This window comes from Thunnus maccoyii, chromosome 17 (assembly GCF_910596095.1).
Source record: "Thunnus maccoyii chromosome 17, fThuMac1.1, whole genome shotgun sequence".
Lineage (NCBI taxonomy): Eukaryota > Metazoa > Chordata > Actinopteri > Scombriformes > Scombridae > Thunnus > Thunnus maccoyii.
Window position 1 is genome coordinate 19,678,201 of NC_056549.1, and position 23,912 is coordinate 19,702,112.

The following is a 23,912-nucleotide window of genomic DNA, read 5'->3' on the forward strand; positions in this document are numbered from 1 at the left end:
CACAAAGTTGGTTTTAAAACCATACAGAGGCATAATGTGGAGGGACCTTTTGGCTTAATGCTTAATTAAAATGCTACGTGGGTGTTTTTCCTTCCTTCAGGTGGCTGGTGTTCAGTGATGTAGGGTTCCAGGGCATGCTAGCTGTGCTGGAAACAGGAGTGTACCCTTACCCTGAGACCTGGGGCTTCCCATCACCATTTGTAGGATCTCTCAGACCGCTTAAAATGGTTTGTAGCATTTCTCTACAACATCATAATGTAGACTTCAACAGCTATTCCAGGGCTGTCAACTCTCACGCACTGACCGTGAAACTCACGCAACTGACACTTTTCACACGCTCTGATGCACGTCCATTTTTCTCACACAGTGAAATACAAATTCACAACTGATAATGTTGTGGCGCGAAAAGAGGACACTGACAGCGCACAGATAGACAAGACAGAGCAGCACATCGTAACAGCAGCACCATGCAGCAGGGAGTTATTTAGACCACCAAAGGGAAAGCAAGAAATATACACAAATCTATTATATTGTAATGTATTCCCATGCATGCAGCTCAGAGTAATCTCAGTCAACGTCTCTCCCTCTTCTCTCATGCCGTGCGCACACAGGCAGGAGTGAGAGATAGTTACTATGGTTACAGTGATGCTCTGTATCTCTGTAGCTCTGAAACTTTCTCGCAATTCCTAATAATAGGTTTTTAGGTAACCTACTGCCATTTTAGGCTACATAATGTTTTTATGAATAAAATTTAAATATGAAATAGCCATTCTTCTAATAATCATTTCCTGTCCTGATCCACACAATTATATACTGTTCTTGATGCATTCTTGGTTTTCTTAATCAACCCAACTAATCTAGATTAGTGCAGGTGGCTGTTTCTTGACTTAATCCAAGAGGTTAGGTGGTGTAGAAATGCAGGAAATCTGTTTTAAATTACTTTTTTTTTCCTGGGGAGGACATCAGCATGTTAACATTGTAATTGTGAGCATGTTAGCATGATAAGAATTAGCTTTTTGCTCTATAGAAGTACTGCCTTAGAGCCACTTGCAGGGTCACACAGTTCTTTCTTTATCATATTCAGTAAATTTGTGCCTGCAAAGTAACATGTAGAATGAATACATATAGCTTTCATGAACATGCTTTTCTTATCAGTTTTAAAAATGACTCACTATGGTGACTTTGTAATGTATTGTTTCTTAATGTAAATACCCTCTGAGTCTGTCTGGCACTCTGCGTAAAGGCAGTCAATGTGAAAATTAGCAGTAATTAGTTACCCACAGGGACAGAAGTTCAGGTCAGTGTGTGTTAATTTTCTTTTCTCCCTGTCAAACAGAATTTTCATTATTTCTGAGAAAAAAATAAATAATGGCTTTTTTTCCGATTGCTGATGCTGATGTTGTCTTTCTTCCAGGGTGGTTATAAAGTGGAGAATCCCAATGAAGTCAAGGTATGGCTAATATATGCAGTTCTGTGGTTTTATTTTACTTAATTTGTATAGTATTAAGTTATGTACTGTGATTATAATCAGTGTAAAACTGTGAGTGTTGTGCCCCTTATTAAGGGGAAAACATGTTTTATAAAAGGTCTGTTGGCATTGTGCATTGCATTCTTAAGAGGATTTTTCTGCTCAGTGCTATGTTTATCTTACTTCAAGCTAAAAAATAGATGTGAGGTCAAGAAATCTCCACTGTAAAACACAGTGCATTTTACCAAGCTTTTTCTAAACCCATCATGTTGTACTTGTAAGATTATTAAGTAACAACAATCATACAAGGTGAAAACCCCTTACTTGCTCACATTCACAATTGTGCTCACAAATGTTCAACAAAAGTATCCAGTGATAGATTTTTTATTGAAGGTCATGATTTATGTTCATGCTGAAGTGCAGTAAGATGCTCTACTGTTTATTCATCAATAAATAAAACATTACTCAATGTCAACAACTCTCATTCTGTGAATAAAAGAACTTAAAGGAGTAGTGTGTAGAATTTAGTGGCATCTAGTGGAACGGACTCGGCAGAAATGGAATGTAATATTCATAAGCATGTTTTAGTTAGTGTATAATCACCTTAAAATAAGAATCGTTGTGTTTTTGTTAGCTTAGAACGAGCCCTTTATTTCTACATAAGCAGGTCCTCTTCCATGGTGGCTGCCATGTTGCACCGCAATGTTTCTACAGTAGCCCAGAAAGGACAAACCAAACACTGGCTCTAGAGAGGGACTTTCACGTTTTTCATGCATTTCGCGGCCACCTACACCCTTGGAAGGGGAGGGTGAGGGGAGGGGTATTCAGTTGGTTGCAATCTGCAATCTCACCGCTAGATGCCTCAAAATCCTACACACTGGTCCTTTAATTAAGTGAATTTGAGCAAAAATAGAGAAAGAACAAAGATTAAAAAAATCAAAAACACAACTTAAATACCAGCTTATCTACTCTTTCTATGTGAATGATGAGTCAAGTTTCATATTAGCCTTTTTCTTTCTGTGCTACAGGCTGTGGTGTATGAGAAGCCTGGCTTTGAGGGCACCTGTCTGGAAATCGACAGTGACATTTTCAGTTTTTGTGAGAGTGAAGGAGCAAACCTTGAGCCAAAGAAGCTGACGTCTGTGGGCTCCATAAAGATCATCGGAGGACTGTGAGTTTCCTTTCTTCTATTGCATCATGTTTCATTCTCTTTGCTTGCACAGGATCGATTTAGGTGGTAATCTTGGCTTGCAGCAAAGTTTATCCATGAATAACTTTACTGCCAGATGGTGATTTTGAGGTTACGTAATGCAGTCCTGATTTACAAATGCAGCTCTAACCAGCAACATCTCTGCAACATCTTCTTTCCATCCAGCTGGGTGGGCTACAGCCAACCAGGGTTTGAGGGCCAGCAGTATATCTTGGAGGAAGGAGAGTACCTGGACTGCAATGACTGGGGAGGCTCAGAGCAGCTGCTGTCACTGCGACCAATACTGTCTGTGAGTATTGCACTAGGAAAATATATATATATTCCACTGAAACACAGACTATTTTTAGTGTGTAGATCCAAATAATCTATATTAAATGCCAGAGAAAACTCTGAGCGGAAAAGTCTTTATTGCAGAATTGATTCATAACAAACTAGTAAATAGTTGATAATAAAAATGGGATCAACTGCAAAACATGTTATATTGTGGAATTTGCCAAAATGTGGATGCAGTTTATAAAAATCGGGGTTTTCCCTCCAAGACCTAAGCATTTTATGCTGAGAGTCTCTACTACTTTTTGGTCTCATTTAGGGCATGTTGCTGCAGCTTCTGTCCTCTGCTGTCTGTGTCTGTGTTTCACTGTGAGCAGGGTTCAGCTCCTCCTCCACACACACACAAACATTCATGTTGAAGAGGCCCTTTGAGATGGCTAAGTCATCCAAAAAACTGAGGAATTTGACACCAACAGCTAAATTTAGAGCAGAGCAATATCCAAACTATGAACCTTGTTTTACCAATAATTATTTACTTCAGGCCATAACGTTTACATGCCTGTTTCACCTCTTCATGCTAATGTCTGAGTGTACTGTGTATCGAAGCATTTTCTAAAATAGTGCAATGCTGTGTTGCATCATTACAAATCCAATGGTATATATTCATTTCCTTCAATGTATGACTAAATTTTGAATACTTTCTTATTGAATTGTTGAAATTTTATTCATCCACCACATGATTAGACACTCTTTCTGATGTGCTTAAATCAAGGATTCAGAAAAGTTAAAACAGAAAACACAGAAATTGGGAAGAAATACGGATTTCATAGGGCCTACTCCCATGTTTGTATGTTAATTTGTGATGTAGCTTGGAGTGCTGCTCGTCAGATTTTTAACTAATGGTTTCCTTCCTGCTACAGGATTTCATGTCTCCACATCTCAAAATGTTCAGCGACAAAGATTTCGGCGAGCTGGGAGTCAGCATTGACGTGAGAGTGCCTATTATTAACATGGATGACACAGGTTATGGCATGAGGACGCAGTCTATTGACGTCATGGGTGGTGTGTAAGTTACAAGTATCTTACTTTACCCTATGTAACCTTCACTGCTACATGAGCGGTAATGGGAAATGAAAGGTTATATGAGTTCACAGTATTATTACCTCTCTTGCTGAAGTAATTTGGGTCTATGCTTATTGGAATTCCTCTGCAATCCTTTGCAGCTGCCACTGACAAACAAAAACATACAGTGCATGCTTTAAGATGCATTCCTATGTTTCAACCTGATAATCAGCTGAAGCTACAGTTCCAGTGATTGTTTTTTGTGCAGTTTATTGCCGTTTCTTGCAGCTCAGGTGCATAGCAGTAAGGCTGCCCCACCCATGCTGACAGGTCGAGACATATTACCTAGTTCACTGATGTTTAGTCTGCCACACCCCACTTCCTCTCACTGTAAGTTGGTCTTGGTGTCACACCCTTTCGGGAACGAGAATAAACGTGAAATAAATGCAGGGTGTGGAAGAGGTGTTCCTTGACGCTAAAAAATCGTTAACAAAGAGTGTGCTCCTGTTAAGGGCTTTATCTAATCTTCTGTACACACTACGGGAATGGTAAGATATCCAACTAAAATGCCAGTGGATTACTTAAAATGTGGCTGTGCTCCCTAGCTGTTTCTATTTTTGTTAGATTTTCCTTGTGCTATTATCAGCTGAAAAGAAATGCAGCAGTAAACAAAACCAGAAGGAAATCAGAATAATGAAATGCAGAACATGTAGTGCTGATTACTGCTACCTCAAGGGAGAAACTAACAAAATGGTGAATAATGTAGAGTGGAACATTTCGTCCTGCTTTTTAGGAGGCAGGACTCTCACAGCATCGAAGGGTTTTTCTGGCTGTGCTGGTAGCCTGTTATTATATCGCAGAGCCTCGCCCATGTCGTGCTGCCGTCTTTCCGAGCCTCTGATTGGCTCAGTGTGTTGGCTCAGCGTTGCTCCGAGAGACTTGTTTGTTGTCCTGCACGTTAGGATACACAGAGGCCCACAAATGTAAATACAGCCCCCGTCTGTATTACAAGCAGAAAGAACTCAACCATACACAATAACACACACTGCTACCCAAGACACGCCACATTTGCCAAGAAAGTACATACAGTACATAACTGTTGAGATACTTTCATGTGGGTGGCTTTTATCAAATTGGACCCTGACCAAGAGTTGTTGACATACATGATAAATGAATAAGACTTTGACTGTGTGTGTTGCACTGTGATTATTGTGCTTTTCTTTGGTAACTAGTGTGGGTGCATCACAGACTGTGTTTCTCCATGAATTAAGATAACATGAAAAAGAAAAGATAAAACACAATTCTGAAATGTCACAGTCAATTCTGAAATTAAAGGGCGATTATGTTCCTCCTCCTCTGTTTTCTTTCTTAGCTGGGTTGTGTTTGAGGAGCCTGGCTTTTGTGGTGAGTGCTACATCCTGGAAAAAGGCCTGTATGGAAGCCCAGAGGACTGGGGGGCGCTACAGCCCAGGATTGCCTCAGCGATGCCTATTGTGCTGGTAAGAGCAGTGACTCAGACAAAGATATTAAATCAACTTGTTTTGCTTGGGAGAAAAAAATTGCCCAGTTATTAAACAGACAGATCGTCAGTTATTAAACAGACAGATCATGTAACAGATATTTTCTGTCTAATCATGGCAACAGCAGCGTGCTCGATTGAGCAGCACAATTAATTGCAGATGATAGCATCAATTGTGTTTTCTGGTTTCATTTATAATTTTGCAATTTTTCTGTATTTTCACTTCCCCTGATAGTTCCAGTCTGGCTAACAAGGGGTTTTGCATGTGATCAGTCACTACACTCATGCTTGTGACCAAATCATAATTTGAGAGGGAGAGCAGGAATCTCTGGTTGGACAGACAAACCTTTATACAGTAGATTACCAGAGTAAATTGATCTGTGCAATGTGTGTTCCAAACCAGATGATGACAAACAGGCACCAATTCCATGCAAAGTCTGATGTGGAGTTGCTGCTGCACTCAAAAATCCTAAACAAGTTTCTGCCTCCAAGTTACACAGTTAAACAGTTTCATTTCTTGAAACTGTTTAAATTATAAAGAAAGAAAATAATGTTGTTTGGAATTATCTTTCCTAACCACTTTAAAGTGTCTTTAAGCAACATGAGCACACAAGTAACCTCTGCTGTGGTTTTTCTGATACAGGAATGACAGAAAATTTGTATTGCTTCCTGTAGTGGTTCATAGTGTGTTTATGAGTCTCATTAAGCTGTTGTTTCATTTCAGGATGATTTCGAGAATGCAGCCAAGTTTAAGGTAGGTGATGGCAAATTTAAAAAAAAACAAAAAAAAACACGTCTAATCTTGCTGAGAGATTGTTTTTCTTACCTGATGAAGTGTGCGTGGGACACAGAGTGGATGACTCAGGGTTATTGTTTGGCTTTGTGTGTCCTCAGGTGCAGCTTTTCTCTGATCCAGGTTTTCAAGGCTCTGTCCTCGCTCTGGAGGACAGTGTGACCTCCCTGCAGGAAGGCTTCTCTGTGGCTTCCTGCAAGGTTCTGGCGGGCAGGTGAGTAATGCTGTACTCTATGGGCAAAACATCACTCTGGGGTTGTTGTTGTGAGGTATAAATTGAATCATAGTTATCTGAAACAATTTGTCCCACCCTTAAAAACATATTTTAAGGAATATGCCCTTTTGGATTTGCCAAAGGTGATCTGTTACAAAAGTAAGACTCAGGATCTTCTACAGGCTGTCACTGCTCCACTTACTAAAAACGTCCTATATTCATGTGAATTACTTTCAGCTGGCTGGCATTTGAGGGCCAGGACTTCACCGACAGGATGTACGTGTTAGAAGTGGGAAATTACCCAGACCTGAGAGCGATGGGCTGTGTCAATGCAAGTTCCTCCATCCTGTCATTACAGCCTGTTGGCTTTGTAAGTTCTTAACTATTTTTAATTACTACTATTTAATTCTTTATTTTAATTCTTATACACCCACCAACTTTCGGGGATGCTCTGCCTAAAACTATTTCTTATGTTTAGACATTCATGATTAAATTGGACATTGAAACAAACTGAAACAATTTTTTCAAGGAATTATTACATTGTTGAACAGTCAGATTTCTTTGAACGTTAATCTGGATATAAGGCTATTCTAATATTAGTATCAATGGATCAAATGACTATGTATAATGTGACAGGGGACACTGACATACCCACAAAGATTTATCACCCAACTCTGCAGTTCCCCTGAGCTCTACGGAGTGTTTTAGCATCTTTCAGCTTATTGTCTTCATTTTACAATCTGCAATTTTATGTACGCTATCTGCCCAGCAACAAAAAGCAGACAGTTAGCGACTAGATGGTGAACATAGTGGAGAATTTAGCGTCTAAAATACAGGTTCTGCATAGTGCTAGCGACCTACAGGCAAAGCACTGAAAGATTCAACTTATCCAACTCATCCAACCAGGTATTTTTTTAGGAAAAGCAAGGCTAAATTACCAGAATCAGCTTTTTTGGCCAAATAGGTTTGAACAAACAAGGAATTTGACATTGAGAGTGCATTGAGAGCCACTGGAAGTGGCTATGTGTAAACTATGTGTACAGTAGTGGAAATAGTATGGTTAATGTTAAAAATATTATTCATACATTATACTACAGCTGTCATACACAAGGGCACTTCAACGTGCTTTACATATATTTTAAGTTTGGTAGTTTGTTTATAAGCAACTGAAAAACATGAATATAAAAGATTTTACAAGTTTATTTCAAAAAGATATTCTTGCCAAAGTTGTATGAGCAGCATGGTTACTGACAAACAGCACTCAGTGTGAGAAAGTATATCAAACCTGTGTCACCTTTTCTGAAAGTATCTGTTACCTGTCATTGTCCTCTACATAACAACTCAGCTGAAGGGAAAAACTATACCATCCAGTGTATCTGTATTGAGTCGCTACTAAACTCGAGATGAAACAGCATTTCGAGAGTATCTAACTTCCGTGTCGTGAATTATTTCCGAGTGAAATAGGAGAGACAGTAACGTTGGGAGGAATTTGATTTGAATAATGTGTCACAATGAATCTTAGCTCTGTGCCGATAAAAGTTGAGGATTCATTGATGGGTGGATGTCATGATATTATTGGTTGAAATTGGTTGGTTCAAGCCTATGTATGCACACGTCATATTTTGTTTTACAGGAAGAAAACATGATTGGATTTTGATATAAGAATACAAATAAATGGATTTTTTTGGCATATATTGTTAAATATGTTCACAATCTGACCGGGGGATGCGATCTAAAAGGGTTAAAAAGGCATTTTTCATTTCATCTTGACATTTATGATCTACAGTATGCCAGCAAGCACAAAGGTGTGAGTGTGTCCGTTTCCATGGTAACCTCACAATAACCTTAATTTCAACCTACATGACCTGCAGCTCTCCACCCACTCCATTCCTTAATATACCTTCTCCCTCTTTCTCTCCACCTCGACAGGAGTTTTCACTGCCATCCATCACTCTTTTTGAGCGCTATGGCCTCCGGGGAAAGAGGGTGGTTCTGACAGACGGATCAGTCAACCTTCAGCTGGCTGGAGGCTGTGGCAGAGTCCAGTCCGTGCTCGTGGAGGGAGGCATGTGAGTATAGACTGGCTATGTCGGAATGTAAAGCAGTTACTCAGCCGTCCCCCAAGTTCTCCTCTTAGTGTGAGTTTGACAGGTTCATGCATAACAGCCTGTGTGAATATATGTGTGTGTATCTACTGTGGACTAAACCCACTGTGCTGTCAAAGACATTTTTTTCTGTCAGGAACATGTGCAACAGAAAAATATCCTTTATTTTTCACAGACATATTGTTCAGAAGCCTCTTAGCCTCTCTAGAGATAGTAAAAGGAGCAAAATCAATGTTGTCTCTCTACATAAGTGGCTTGGTGTTCTTTTGAATTGGCGATGGTTATCTTTACATTTGTACAAACAGTATTAGATCCACGTTGGTCACTGTGACAAACATGTGAAGATGGCTCACTGGAGTGTTTTTTAGGTGCAGCAGTTTGGAGCCTGCATGGTTGTTTCACAGATTCAAATACATTAGATGCAGAATGCAGGGTCAGCACATCTTATCATGCAGTATGACAATACTGACAGATTGAGCGATGATGGAAACCTGCTGCTGATGTGTGAGATTCAGACTCTAGGTGTGAGCCCATGCTGATAAAATAAAGGGCTCACAGTGTGCCAGAGCTGCCTCTGGAGTGGCACATTCCTACTACAGGGGAGACAGGCAATCAGCCAAAGAACAGAACCATTGAGGCCGGAGTTAAAAGCAAAGTTCAGCATCACTGAGAAAATTGGATGGCTGTGTGGCTCAGCACATTTTAGAAGATTGTCTTTGGCGAGGTGCGTGAAATCAAGAACATTTCAGGCTATATTTCAAAAGAAAATTGGCTTCCAACCAGCATAAAACACTACATAGGTTGAGTTTATAGCATCATAAATCACAAGGCAAATGGATATTAGTAAATACTGTAAACTCTGTTTCTCAGAGGCTGAAAATGTATTCATGGTAGTGAACCCTGACAGGTGCGGGTATATGCATATGCCACTGATTTCTAATTACAGACGTCACTTTTTTTGACTCTGTAAAAGTGCACATTGTATTTTATTTTTCATTTGGCCTTTACTTAACCAGGATGCCCTCATGAGGTTGAAATCTCCTGGCCAAAATGGCGGCATATTAATTTTACAGGAACCAACATTCGCATGAGAGAGCAGTGTAACGAAAGAAAGAAAAATATGAAAGGCATGTCTCAGCCACACTTCTTGTCTAGACTTTCAGCTACATGTCCATGCAGACTGCCAAAATGAAGAAATAATACATGAACAGCCCAAATATAATAACTGTTGTAAGCACGATTCAACTGGCAGCACATAACATAAGGCCAGTTAAAGTGCTTAAAGAGAGGAACTGATGATGAAGTGGAGTTGGTTGATTGCAGCTGTTGAAACTTGGCTGTGTTTCCTTTATTACCAGGTGGGTACTATATGAGGGAGTCAACTATCGAGGTGCTCAGATTTTGCTGAAACCTGGTGAGGTACATGACTGGCATCAGATCAGCAATTGGAAGAAAATTGGATCCCTCCGCCCTCTTCTACAGGTATGAAGTACCACAGTGTTTCCTGTATTTAAAAATCAGTACTCCACAAAGGTGGAAGTACACATTTTATTTTTACACCTCTAAATGTTTTGTACCTGTTCACCTCATCTACTTTGATCTACGGTCAGTTCTAACAATTAAAACTGCACCAGGGTGACTCAACTGAAAACAACAAAAACAAATGCCCATAATTACACTATCCAACAGTATTCATTAAAAAAAACAGCTGTAATTGATGGATACAAGATGACTGAAAGCTACACAGTGCACGCCTCAACAGCCTGCTTATTATAGCAAATTTTGTCATTGTTATCATTAAGGCTTTTGCAGTATCTGTAATTATTGGGGCATAAAAAAATGTAATTGTATACTGTAGTAGGGAATTATCACCAAGCTTTGATGAAATTTGAATAAATCCCACTGTGAAAATCGAATCATCATTTCTTACATTTACATTAACTTGAAATCTGATATTAAACATAGTTTAGTTTGTATGGAGTGAATGATGCTGCCTTTAAAGCTTGGTTTTAATTTTGTGAAGCTCAAACTCAGTTTAGAAAATGATTTGTAATAATGTCAACATATTCTTTGAAAAAATAAGCTTGTCTTTCCCATCTGCTGAGTAGAGGCATTGATCATGTGTTTGGTCATGTGTGTGTTTTTGGAGCAGAAGCAAGTGCACTTCCGTTTAAGGAACAGACAGACAGGGCTCATGATGTCAGTGACCGGAGATTTGGATGATATCAAACTGCTGCGAATTCAAGAAATGGAGGAGACTGATGGTTTTGAGCAGATCTGGTTCTATCAGAATGGACATCTCCACTGCAAGGTACCAGTACTGTTGTGATACTATTAATCAGGTCAGGGACACACAAGGACATTAAAAACTATTTTTAAAACACAAACCTCCCATATCATACTAACCGTTGATCTGGTAAGTCTATAATATAATAGAGATGAAGTACCACTATCAAACAATATAAATAAATAAATAATAAATAAATATGAAACATTGACCAATCCAACTTTTAAAAGATATTCTAAATGTCACTGAAACAACCAACTCCTCTCCCTGTGTCGTCAGCTGCTGGAGGAGTGCTGCCTGAGTCCCAGTGGCAGTGTGACCATTGCAGGAAGCCGTACGGGCCTCACGCCGGAGCAAGACGACCAAGCTCACTTCTGGAGCATCACCCCAGAGGGATTTATCCGCTACACCCCCACCTCTGATCTGGTCCTGGAGGTGAAAGGTGAGCCTGAGTCATTCACGTGTGTCTCTAAAGAAACCGGTTTCTCTTAAATGTTGTAATGGTTTATATAGAAGACCTTTGATATGTAGCTCTTGAAAAAACCCCAGCTGTGATGAGATTTCCACAGAGGATCTAGATGTTAGAAAACTTTAACAATCACAGTTAACTATTTTAAAGTTAACCAATAATACATCAGTGTTTGTCAACCTTCCAGACATTTCATGTTCTGGTTTTATAGTGAAATCTCATCAAATATGTTAAGCCCTACTCACCTGAAAGTACAAGAATATAAAGCAAATTGTAAAATCATTTTCAAATATGTTCTCAGTTTGACTTTCCTCAACTTCACACTACCACAGTTACTTAGTATGCAAATTCTGTACTCTTGTTGAAACCAAACAAGTGTTACCAGCAGAACAAGTCACCAGGTGCCTGACCTCCTGTGAACTGCAGTTACACTTGAACTGACAACTGGGTTTTCATGTGTTTTGTGAAACATTCATTTGCACATCACTGTCAATTAGTGACACCTTGTGGACTAAATAATGTCAGTGTACAAAAAGGCAGATTTTCAATTACATCTAATGGGTACAGATTTTAAAAAAAATCTTATATATATGAATAAATTAAATTGTGTTAACATGACCATACAATCGCACCCTATGGCAAGTTACACGTCACCTTAAACAATGAACAGGATGTTTTTAAATGCCTCATTATCCAAGTGATTATATGATTGTCCTGTATGTTTCTAATAAATGGAATATTACTAATATTCAGTATAAGCTCATCCCAGATGCACTAAATAGGACACACTTAAAAAAAAAAAAAAATTGACTACATGGTATAATATCTGAAAAACATCTCTTCTTCTCTTTTACAGGGGGCCATCATTTTGACAAAAACCAAGTGATCCTGAACACTCTTGATCCAAATAAACTGACCCAAATGTGGGACGTGGAGATTATATGAAAAAACTGAGCTGCAGAGCTGGATCCTTAATATAATCAGACGCACAGCTCTACTGGAGGTTCTGTTACTGTACGCAGCTGCATGACAAGTGTTCGAGGACAACGCGCATCATTGGAGCGTCTGCTGAAACCTTTGCTGCAGGAGAACTATAAAGTTTCCACCGAGGAAGTCAGCTCGGAGAGCTATGGGAAAAAATCCGTAAGAATGTATTACGACCCACTTGACAAATAGTGAGGTTTGAACTTGAAACACTTTACATTTTACACTTCCAGTAATATATCTCAAGGTTTATATTTTGTCTTTTTTGTTGAATAAATCTATTTGCCTGATTTGTAATTAACTTAAACAGTGTTAACATGTTTTCATAACTTTTATGCAATATGATTACCTTACTTTCCAGCTGCATACAACATGAGGAAACAAAAAATACAACTTTGCTTAGCACATTGTCTCTTTATTCTGTGCAAACCTATATGACACACATTGTTGTTTTCAGAATATGTATTTTTGTCAATAAATGTATTAAATACATTTTTACAGTAGATTGATTTGCACTTGATGTTCAACTTGATGCAAAAGTAGTTTATATTGGAGGGTTTCATTGTGTTCAGCTCACTTACTGTATTCTGCATTCACATTATGCGCGATGTGAGATGCAATGTGACAATGGGGAAGATTTCCATGTAACAACGCGCAAGTGCTCATGGAAACTGTCAAACAACCCAACAAGTGCAGATGCAACAGAATACAAATTGCTACCTGTCTTACAGTGCTGCTTCTGCATCGCCTGGTATCTCATTAACTTCTATTGATAACAACATTTCCAGCTGACTGTCATGTACTTTCATGTAACTGCTACACAGATTGCAGCAATCAGTCAAACTGCCAAAAGCCTGGTTGTTATTACCAGTTGGATGCTGACTTGAATGGTATTTATTAGTCCGCAGTTTGCAATTTTAGTAACTTCACCATGACGTCAACGCAGCATAACTCAAGCACCTTTATGAAAACATCAAGACAGTGCAGGAGGGTTTAAGCTTTAACAAGAACAGCAGCCTCTGGCACACTCCCATTACAAGTTCAGGTCACGCTTGTAGTCTGCAGCACAACAGCAGGAGCTCTGATCTCTGGATGATACAGTCTGCTGCTGTCAAAGAGTGAGAAGTGAGAAGAGAGAAGAATCTTTCTGTCTGTCTCTAGTTTTGCGTTGCCGTTTCTTGCACTTCTTGCTCTGACTCTGCAGTCTCTGTGCGACTGTTCTGCACCAGCTCTTCAGCCTGTCTGTCGTCCTCGTCTGCCACCCTGACTACCGTCTTCCCTCTGGCGTGGCCTTGCTCCAACTTCTGAAAAGCCTGCGGCACTTGGGTAAATGGAAACTGCGCTTCCACAACTGGCAGGATCTGTGATGAGCCAGCAGAAATATAAGGAATATGAGTGGAATATCAGGAAACAATGAAGTTTCACAGCATTATCAGGGTTAAACCGTACTTGAAAATGGGTTTTGACTTTTGCTTTTTTTTTTGCAAATTGGGCAAATCCATATATTTTTCTGTGACAAAAGACTCTAAACCAGATTAAATGACTTATTTTAGTATTTTTATATTACTGGATCTGGGATCAAGATGTTGTAGCTGGGGAATGATAGTATTCATGTCATTTATTTAATTTAGACAAACAAATAGTCACAAGCTCCTAATGCTACATCATCTTTGCTTTCATAGCTGCAAATGTGAAAAAGTGAGGGAGGGGTTTAGAATGTGATGAGGCTGGACAATCCTGTGCTGGTCCCACAACATGAGCAGCCAGGCTTGTTATTCTGGTCAGCATCTCTTGTTGGTAACAATGAATGGGGAGAGCAGTGGCGTCACACTGGAAATCATCCACACCTCTGACTGAGAATAGGACATGCAGAGAGAGAGTGTGTGTTTGTGTGCGGGAGGTGGGTGGGGGGGGCTGTGTGTGTGTGTGTGTGTGTGTGTGTGTGTGTGTGTGTGTCCGTAGCTTCCCGCCACTGGTCTGAATGTGCCGCTTGCTATAAGCCCCCGGGACAAAAGGACAGAGGTCCCACATGCTTTTGCGAATGGCTGCTCAGCACTGTTTAAAAATCCATTCATCGCCTCCTGGCGCCTGACTCAATCACCCAACAGTCAACCATGCACACCCACAACCAACCAGCACAGCGGGAATGCAATGCTTACTCCTTAACAAAGCTGCGGGGAGCCTTGAATATGTATGCATGTATGGAATCCCTGGTATGTTCATATTCATTCTGCGGCATGATCTCCATCCCTGCATGAATTTCACTCTCAAGCTGCGACTGATGTGCAAATGAAAGGATTTTCAACCCCCCCACTCTGTTGGTGTAAGTGGTATTGAATGACAAGTATGCCAGTATGTACAGTACCAGTCAAAAGTTTGGACACACTTTCTCATTCAAGGGAATGAGTACTGGTATGACTGGTACTGTATGTTATCAGTAATAAGGCAGTACTGTACCTTCCCCGCGTCCACCAGCTTGCTGACCTCGTCCAGGGCGGGCCCATCTGGAGCATAAAATCCCCAGCGGTAGAAGACTCCATTTGATATTATATTCTAAGAGGTGAACAGAGTGGAGGCAATAATTAGAAGTCAGGCAGGTCTGCAGCTCACTGGGTATAAAAGAACACACAGAGTGGTAATCCAGGCGTGAAAGGATGAGGAAGAGACCGTTCAAATGTATCCTGATTAGATCTCTATATTCTCATAAACCTCAGGAGTTTAAACATAATGCTAAAAATACCATGAGACTCTGACTCTCAAAAATCTGAATAAGAATATTTTTGAGTTACAAAAAGCAACTGAGGCACAACGCAAGCCAATACACACATAATAAATATTGGACACAGTCTCATCACAGTGACTTGTGTAACATCGTATTAAGAGTAAGAGGTAATAGACTTTATAGAAGGAAAAAAAACAATCATTGTAAATTTGCTGATAAACTATTTACTACACTACGTTAGTTAGTGGAAGTTTCTATCAGTAGTATTTCTTACTATAAAGTTTCATACAGTGCTTTTCTCACCATGAGTTGACAGAAACATTTGCTACAATTGACTAGCAGACTGGAAAAAAAAAAAGAGATCATTCCAGTTTTACACATAATAGTGTCACTACTTTCACCTTTTTACGTGATAGCTTTGATTGTTAATAAAAATTGAATCCTTCTACTGACAACAAGTATTTTGTTTTTATCATGTAACAAGGAAAAACTTGCATATTCAAAAAAAAAATCCCAACAAAGGTGAACCAGAACACATCTAAAAACACAATGAGAGAGCCATTCATATGTGCTAATCTGGAACTAAAACACTGCTTGATATTATTATAATTATATTATTGTGTGGCATCGCTTGCCACACCTCTTTAGCCTCGGGTAAAACTATCCCTTCTGTGAAAAAAAAACCAACTGACTCTTCCTGATCGTTCAGTGCTGCCGAGAAGTTGAACACTAGAGGGCTCAGTTGCGCTGTGATCTCCCCAATGAGAAAGACTTGCTGGGCTCTGAGGGTGTGACTGCTGTGGCTGAGCCCGACCAAACTGACCACCTGGCTGCTCCCGTGGACAAAGGGGCCCGGAGGCTTGGCAAGAAACACACAAACACTGGCATTTGCCGGGGGGAGATAGTTGGCTACAATCTGCACAAACACCAAATACTGCTGGTTCAGCAGCCAACAAATGCACGCACACACTCACTGCATCCAGACTAACACCCCCACTCTCTCTCTCACACACACACACAAAGACACACACACACACACACACACACACACACACACACAGCTACATCCACACATACACAACTCCGTGCCTCCACTGCCCAGCACAACTTGACTGAGAGCAGCTCCACCCTGTCCCTGCCTGATCATCCACTACCCCTCATTACACATGCACTCCACAAACAGAGCAGCTGGAGAGACACGCAAAAGTTATGAAGCTCACCACATGCAGGGACTTAAACTCTCGATGCTTGAATTTCCCTTTTCACCTGCGCGCAGTCAATTTATTACACCCTGCAGGGTATATTTCAACAGATCAAGCGTAAACCTTTGCAGAGAGAGAGAGTATGCCAAGAAGCTAAGTCAAGTCCTAACATGAGTTTTCACTCCCTGTTTCAACTGAAATCAATTCATATGATCAACTGAATGGAAATAACGCTTAGCAGAAACTTCACCTGGCTCGAACAGGTATACACCCATTACAGAAAGTTGTCTGTCCATGCCACTAGGGATCAAGTATTCCATCTCACTTTGGGAGCTCCTGTGGTTCACACCCATGCTAACAGATTCATGAGAAATATTGGGCTCAAAGCGTTTTATAAAATAAACAACAGGGTAATATTGATGTTATGATGTTTTGTGTCTTAATTCTGCTTGGGAGGCGAGTGGATTAGCATTTCAGGCCATGAACAGCAGAATTATCTTTCAGCTATATTTGACACGAGTATATGCTCATGTTTACCTGTACGGCCTTGCTGTGCAGGGTAAATACAGCATTAAAGGTCCCATTCAGCAGGCCCATGGAATCGGTGTTGAGGAGTAAAGGTGTTACTAGTGTGATGTACTTTGCCCCAGACCAGGGCTTCAGCAGACCCATCGCCCACCGCTCTGTATCACCACCCACGCAGTCGATAATCACGTCAAACCTGTTGGTGGAGAAACAGTCAAATTTAGTGCAACCCTGGTGGCAGAGGCTTTAAAATACTGCTAAGCGTACACACACACACACATTTCATAGCAAGTCATTACTTATGAGGGCACAGCATGTTTTATCATCTTATGCCAGAATCCTGCAAATCGATAAAACCTTCTGTTAGGAAAAGATTACTGGTGTGCTCATTTGTTTAGTCTTCAAGCTAAAGCCAGGGTTTACCAATTTTGTTATGGGGGCAGGGAGAGGGGTGAACCAGCGTCCATTCAGGCCTTGAGCCCTGGTATCCATGGAAACTAGAAAGTGAATCCGTAAGCAGGTGTGCCATGCTGACAGGGAGATGTTTACCACATTTGTGGTGTTTATGGAGGAGATTCACACAATTCTAGCAGCCCTGGAGGAAAGCATGATTCCTTTTTATTAGAACCTTTAATGGCCTAGCACAGACTCTAATGATACGTAATTAGAGTCTGGGCCTTGGGCTAGTAAAGAACATTCTGCTCTGATCCTTTTTTAAAGAAAAAAAATACAATGTCACCACTGTACACATAATGTACTGTATGATTTGAAAGGCTGGGTACTTCTAAAAATACACACTGTTCACAGCGACAACACCTACTTCTCCATTATTTCTAGCTGGTCAGCCACATCTCCTGCTGTGTAGTCCACAACCTCGTCGGCCCCCAGCCCTCTAACAAGGCCCTCTGCATTCTGAGAGCAGGTAACGGTTACATGGGCACCCCAGGCCTTCAATAGCTGGCAGCACAAAGAGGAAAAAAAGTCATAAATAAACACAAAGACACAACGAGCGGCTCGTATGCTCATGCAGAGTAAAGACACTGGTAACAGCTTGCGGTAGCACACTTTGTCTTACCTGAATGGAGAATGTTCCAACACCTCCCGATCCGCCGGTGATCATAACTCTAAGAGGAGAAACCCCAGCAACCAGAGGGTCATTCAATTACTGCGTGAATCATTTAAGCGAAGCTACTGAAAGAAGCGGGAGCTTCGGGGGGTAAAAAGGGGATTTTCAGGATTGAAAGCTATTACATTGAAGGAGGAGGTGACGTTCCATTAGATTTAACATCAGGTGAGATTTTTACAGTCTGTGGGTTAAAGGCACAATTTTAACCCCCCTTTGATGCCAATTAAAATGAAGTAATGGACCAATTTCACCACTGAAATGAATGCAATGGAAAAAGGTGTCTTATTAAAGGATAAGTTTGCAGGATCGATTTCTCAACAGGAAAAGAGAGTATTCATGGACTTAGACATCTTCCTTTTTCCCCCCTAACACTATGATTCCCACTTCAAATATTCTGTGTATGAATCATGGGGGGGTGGAGTGGTTCAGTTTAAGGTTATCCAGGATCAGGCGGGTGCTTGCCTTTTATTGGAAGAGCTGTCTCGGCAAAGACCACCTGCATTGACAAGTGCAGACAGAGCGGTGTTGGCTACATAAGGGATGGATGCTGCCTCTGTGTGACTCAATAATTTTGGCTTATGGGAAACCTTTAAGAGACAGACAGAAAAACATAGAGTCAACAGTTACAAATATATCAACATGTAAACAATCTTTTTAATTTATGCAATACAATGATAACAAGAAGAACAATAATCATTTTAACTACATCCTTGGCTCGGTGGGAGTGCGCCTGAAGTAAGCCCAGAAGCTTCCCTTTGTCTTTTTAATTTATGATTTGAAAGCTCTGTCTACTCACTGGAGCTGCTGTGAGAGCAGTTAGCTCAGAGCTGCAGATTAAATGAAGTACGATAAAAGCAAGAAAAATACAGGGCAATTTATGTGTCTCTGTAATTGCTGCCACAGTGGCTCCTGCAACCAAGCAAACTTAATCCTAATTAATTCTTATACTTCAAGACTACATAATGCACTTCTTCCAAACTTTTCTGTTCAGCACATTTTTTTTTTTTTTTTACAATTCCATTAAGCGCTCTAAATCAATTCTCTTAAACTCTACTTTCTCTGTAGCTCACCTCATACTCTGTTAGAGTGACAAATTCTGCCAGGCTGCCTTGTTTCCATGGGGGAACAGCAGCCCACACCTGAAACACAAATATGACATTTAACATGCCGTCCATGACTCAATTTAACCACCTACACTTTTTCTCTTTAAATCTAGTTGATCAGCTATTAAGCTCTAAGTCTGCTGTTCTTGTCAGTTCTTATCATTAGTCGTCATTTCCAAGGATATTTTTATACTTATCGGACAAGGTTTCTGGAATACTGTATGTGAAAATCGGTATCTGCGTATAATTTTATCACATTCACACTGGGTTTTCATAATTGCGTTTTTCTGTCTGCGTGAGGACAGTAATTTCAGATTGTTAGGGAGAGCGCGCAGCAGAATCTTCAAACTGATATGAGTCACATTCATGTGATGACAAAGCAGAAATAACGCAAAGCACAATCTTTCTTCCAAGAAACTTGGAGTCTTTATATGACCTGACTATAGAGCTGGTGGAATGGTGATATATACTGTGAGACAATATAAATTTGTTCACAATCAGTGATTGTGCACTAGCGTTTATATAGCTATCTCATTTACATCGTTGGGTGTATTAAACCTGTTGTTCCCAATCTTGTTGACCTGTGACCCCTCATTACTGGTTTCATTACTTTTTTCTCCATTTATGTGAATAATTTTTAGAGGTCTGGATAGGTCAAATTATTCAGTTATTCATAAGAGAAAAAAGCTTTTGTGTAGCTGTCTTTTTCTGCTTCACTATCCTGTTTGTTTATCTCACAACCCTTTAAATTTATCTTGAGGAGATCCTGACCCCCATGTTAGAAACCACTGTGTTAGGACATTGTAGGCACTTTTGTAAATCAATGAGCAGGACTGATTTATGGAAATACTGTATTTTAATATGATGTGACAAAGAACCTTGATGTTTCTGGTACTTAACTGACTGGATTAGCCATTCCTGTCTGATTATTTTATCATTTTATCCATAAATAGTTTCTCACTTCATTTTCCAGAAGATTCACTGTTTTACAATACACAGTAAACTTCCATATGAAATACCGTGATAACAGATTTTATCCAGACCAGTTTATCTAGATGGATAATCTTCAGAGTCCCCATAGTCTGTTCTGAACTTGGCAAAACTGCTTTGTTGTATTATACACAGTGGACCTGGAATAATTTACAACTCGACAAATTTGATTTAGAAACACAGTGTTCATATCAGGCATTCAAGCACCACTTGCAGAGTAAATTTTATGAAAAATGAAACTGTTTTATATAGTCACTCTGCTATATGTCTCTTAGATCGTATGTTATTTTGCATGAGAATGTTTTATGTGACTCTGTGTAATCTACCCTGAGCTGCTATTTTGACCAGGTCTCTCTTGCAAAAACAATACTGTCTCTCAACAGGTTTTCTGGTTCAATTAATAGAAAGAAATTATCCAAATTGTCTACTCCTAATTCACATTCTCTACAGGAAAGTTGTGCAGTGCTGTAATTCGCCGTCTGTGTATAATTCTCATTTTATTTCCTTTAATGTGTACGTGGATCAGTGTGTAAGTGGCCTTAGTGCAGTAATTTTGCTCTCTATTTGCTTTATATATTACTGTTCATATTATTTTTAATATGAACAGCTATTAATTGCTTTTTCCTGATCAGTGTAGTTGTATAGTGGTTTCATGTAGGTGTGGAACAGTTGTAGATTGCATAATTAGTGGATGACACTGTTATCCACATCAGTCCACAGATACTGATCTGAAATCAGTTTAATAGAGAGCAGCTTGCATCAAGGACATCTTCTTCTTCTCCAGTTCTTATTGGACTATGTGTGGTGATTGCAAATTCATTTAGGAAACTACACCTGCGGATTGTGACTGGGTTCATGCAACCAACTAACACCTTCTTTGTCACAAGTGCAGCTCCTACCTCATCTCCTGGTTCAAAATGGGTAACCTCAGATCCACAGTCCACCACTATACCAGACACATCACGACCCAGGATCAGAGGAAATTCACTATCAGTGCCCATCACAGACATTGGATCCCTTCTTAACTTAAGCAGTTTAGCTCCATAACCACCTGAAATCAAGCAAGTGAGCAATTAGGTGAAACATTCAACTAAAAATCACTGATTGTGTGTGTATGTTGCCCAGAGTGAGTTTAATGGATATTAATTTAACACTTACCCCTCATAGATATATCAAGAGGGTTGAGACTAGCCGCATGGACTTGAATCATAACCTCACTGGGTGAACTGACAAGGGGGACGGTGATTTCTTCTGTGCGCCTCAACACCCCATTAGTGCCATACTGATCAATGACCCAGGCTGACATGCAGCTCTGCAGTCTTGAAGGTGAGCTGCAGACATTTCTTCTAAAGCACACACTGCACCCTGCCCTGGCTAATGTTTTGGTCGAGCCTGCTGCTCTGGCGCTCAACAAGCACAGGAGCCTGGTTGACGCCATGTCTCTGAGAGAGCCAATTCAGAGTAAACCGTCCTTCAGCTGACTGTGTATACAAGGTCAGCTTTTGACAGCTACATAACGTACAGACACTTGGAGGAACACTTGTCACTACGTAAATTAGGTAAGTTAGCTACTCTGCTAACATGTCCAGGTTGTCGCCACTCACGTCACGGCACACCAAAATATGTACAAAACAGGTCCAGTAAATGAACGACAATACCTGCATACAATTTCAAATGTATAATCGAGTGTTACATTAGGCTTAAAGAAGAAGCACTGTTTAAAAATAATAAATAGCAGCCCTCTCGTCGGCTAGGTGGCTACATAACAAGCTAACCTTTCTTCTTCGTTTGTTGTGATGTCGGTTGGCAAACAGCTTTTAGGTGCATTACCGCCACCTTCTGGATTGGAGTGTGACTCAGGACGGTTACTATACTATCGCATTAAAAATCTAAAAAAAATAGCCCTGTACCCCTTCATCACCTGAACTGATCTGTAACATTTCTATAACCAAGTGTCATGTGATTCCTTCTGAGGTGTAATCTCAAGTGTCTGCTTCTCTTGCTGATATTTAGAACCGTATAAAAATACATGCTCCACCATTTCCTGTAGCCTACAATGTTCACATCTACCAGTAGCTTATTCATGATGTTTAATGTAGTTTTCAGACCAGTGTGACCAAACCTCATCCTAAATTTAATGTCGTCCTCCTTTCTGTTTCTATTGCTTCCTCTCATTCCTACTCCTTTTCTTTTTTGAATGCTTTAGTAGTATTGGTCCTTATTTCCTCCATCCCACTCTTCCTGCCATTGTGTTTTCATTTCTGATTTGATTATACTTTTTAAAAATTCTAATTTCATTATTTTTTATAATATCAACAGAATCTATATCAATATATATTAAGATTCAGCAACTTAACAACAACATAAAACAAAACACAAAATTGCCCAGAAAAGTCCAGCCCCACGCCACATATCCTTATCTTAGAACAGTGGTTTTCAAAGTGGGGACCACAGACCCCCAAGGGTACTTGAGGGGGTTCCATGGGATCCTCAGAAAAAAAGGGGAATGATTCATTTTCACTATAATTCCATCCATAAGTAACACAATGTCAGAGTGTATGACTATTTTGGTCATGGGTTTCATATAGTTTCTGTAATAAAACATCTAAAAGCAAAAATCTTACCAAATGGGGGTCCGTGGTCTAATTTGTGTTCCAGGGGGTCCTTGACGTGAAAAAATTTGAGAACCACTGTCTTAGACTTTAGCTTTTAGTCCCATCATCAATTCATAATTGGCCCCAGTTCAGTGTCCCTTCTCAAAGGCTTTCATACCAGAGAACAATGTCCTTTTAACCTCAGCGTTGCCATATTTTACTACCATACTTATTTCAAGCTCTGCATTCTCTAGCTAAAATACTCTGGCCAATGGAATAAGAGAATAGGCTCTGATGTAATAACAATGATAACAATTGGTTTATATTGTTATTATATTATTATTTTGTTATACAAAAAGTATCAATATCAATATCTACTTTTAATATATTTCTTTAAATTATAATAAGTTAGCATAAATGTACTATTTTTAAAATATCATGTCATAAAGCTGTCATTGTTGTTTATTATGTTGATATTAAGTTCTGAACTTCTTATGAAAAAAGCAGAAAATATTGTAATATATCACCTGTATTACAGTAATGTTTTTGAATTGTATGTTCATTGTTACAATGATCATAATAATCATCATAATAATAATACATAGTGACATAATATATAAGTTGATAATATAATTATGATAATAAATGATTAAATCCCGTACAGTAACAAACCAAAAACTTAAACAAACCTAAACCCTAACAGAGGAGAAAGATTTGAATGTAACTGCCTCCATTAAGGCTCAAACACAGAAAGTCATTATGTAGCAGTAATAGCCTATTATCATAAAAATGCACAGTGTACATGAAAAAATTATAACCCAATATGCTTGAGAGGTCCGCTTAACAATAAAGCGACTGCTGAGTGCTTCATCAGCAGGAGAAAAATGTGTGGAATACATGCCAGTGTAGCAAAGACTAATGGACAGGACGCATATTAGCCGAGATACCCAAAGGCAAATGGACAGAAAACATTATCTCTTTAATCCTGTGCAATACACAGAGGGTTTGTTTTAATGTTTACATGATGCTTCACAGTTATAGCATGGCTTTAGCCTATCAGTGTATGTCTCAACGACTCTTTTGGGAAATGTGGTCATAAACAAGATAGCCTGAACCACAACTTGTTGGCCTTTTAACTCTTAAAGTGACCGTCGGTCTGCTTCACACTGGTGACCATGTAAACCGCAGCTGCCTCTGTGCAACACGGCTTCCTGTCAGGAGCTCTCATGATGCATGAAGAAGCATCTCTGTCACCTCGTAATGTCCTCA

General features: G+C 39.7%; 2 protein-coding genes across 2 annotated transcripts in view; one reads left to right on the top strand and one right to left on the bottom strand.

Moving 5' to 3' along the window:
- The window catches only part of LOC121882342 (beta/gamma crystallin domain-containing protein 1-like), a 26,896-nt gene extending 14,012 nt beyond the window's left edge, over window positions 1-12,884 (top strand). Inside the window, exons 9-22 of the mRNA XM_042390537.1 lie at window positions 101-227; window positions 1,415-1,450; window positions 2,497-2,639; window positions 2,844-2,967; window positions 3,869-4,014; window positions 5,383-5,509; window positions 6,254-6,283; window positions 6,424-6,536; window positions 6,774-6,906; window positions 8,466-8,605; window positions 10,000-10,123; window positions 10,794-10,952; window positions 11,208-11,370; window positions 12,254-12,884. Of these exons, the coding sequence (XP_042246471.1) occupies window positions 101-227; window positions 1,415-1,450; window positions 2,497-2,639; window positions 2,844-2,967; window positions 3,869-4,014; window positions 5,383-5,509; window positions 6,254-6,283; window positions 6,424-6,536; window positions 6,774-6,906; window positions 8,466-8,605; window positions 10,000-10,123; window positions 10,794-10,952; window positions 11,208-11,370; window positions 12,254-12,342 (1,654 nt within the window). The 3' untranslated portion in view covers window positions 12,343-12,884. The remainder of the gene's footprint in view (window positions 1-100; window positions 228-1,414; window positions 1,451-2,496; window positions 2,640-2,843; window positions 2,968-3,868; window positions 4,015-5,382; window positions 5,510-6,253; window positions 6,284-6,423; window positions 6,537-6,773; window positions 6,907-8,465; window positions 8,606-9,999; window positions 10,124-10,793; window positions 10,953-11,207; window positions 11,371-12,253) is intronic.
- LOC121882343 (reticulon-4-interacting protein 1 homolog, mitochondrial-like) lies at window positions 12,781-21,925 on the bottom strand. Its single transcript, XM_042390539.1, has 9 exons — window positions 21,208-21,925; window positions 20,949-21,100; window positions 19,027-19,095; window positions 18,419-18,543; window positions 17,906-17,954; window positions 17,651-17,787; window positions 16,843-17,026; window positions 14,839-14,934; window positions 12,781-13,742 (listed from the first exon to the last, which is right to left on the bottom strand). The coding sequence occupies exons 1-9, from the start codon at window positions 21,485-21,487 to the stop codon at window positions 13,539-13,541; spliced, it is 1,296 nt and encodes a 431-aa protein (XP_042246473.1). The 5' UTR covers window positions 21,488-21,925; the 3' UTR covers window positions 12,781-13,538.
- Between the last annotated feature and the right edge of the window lie 1,987 nt (window positions 21,926-23,912).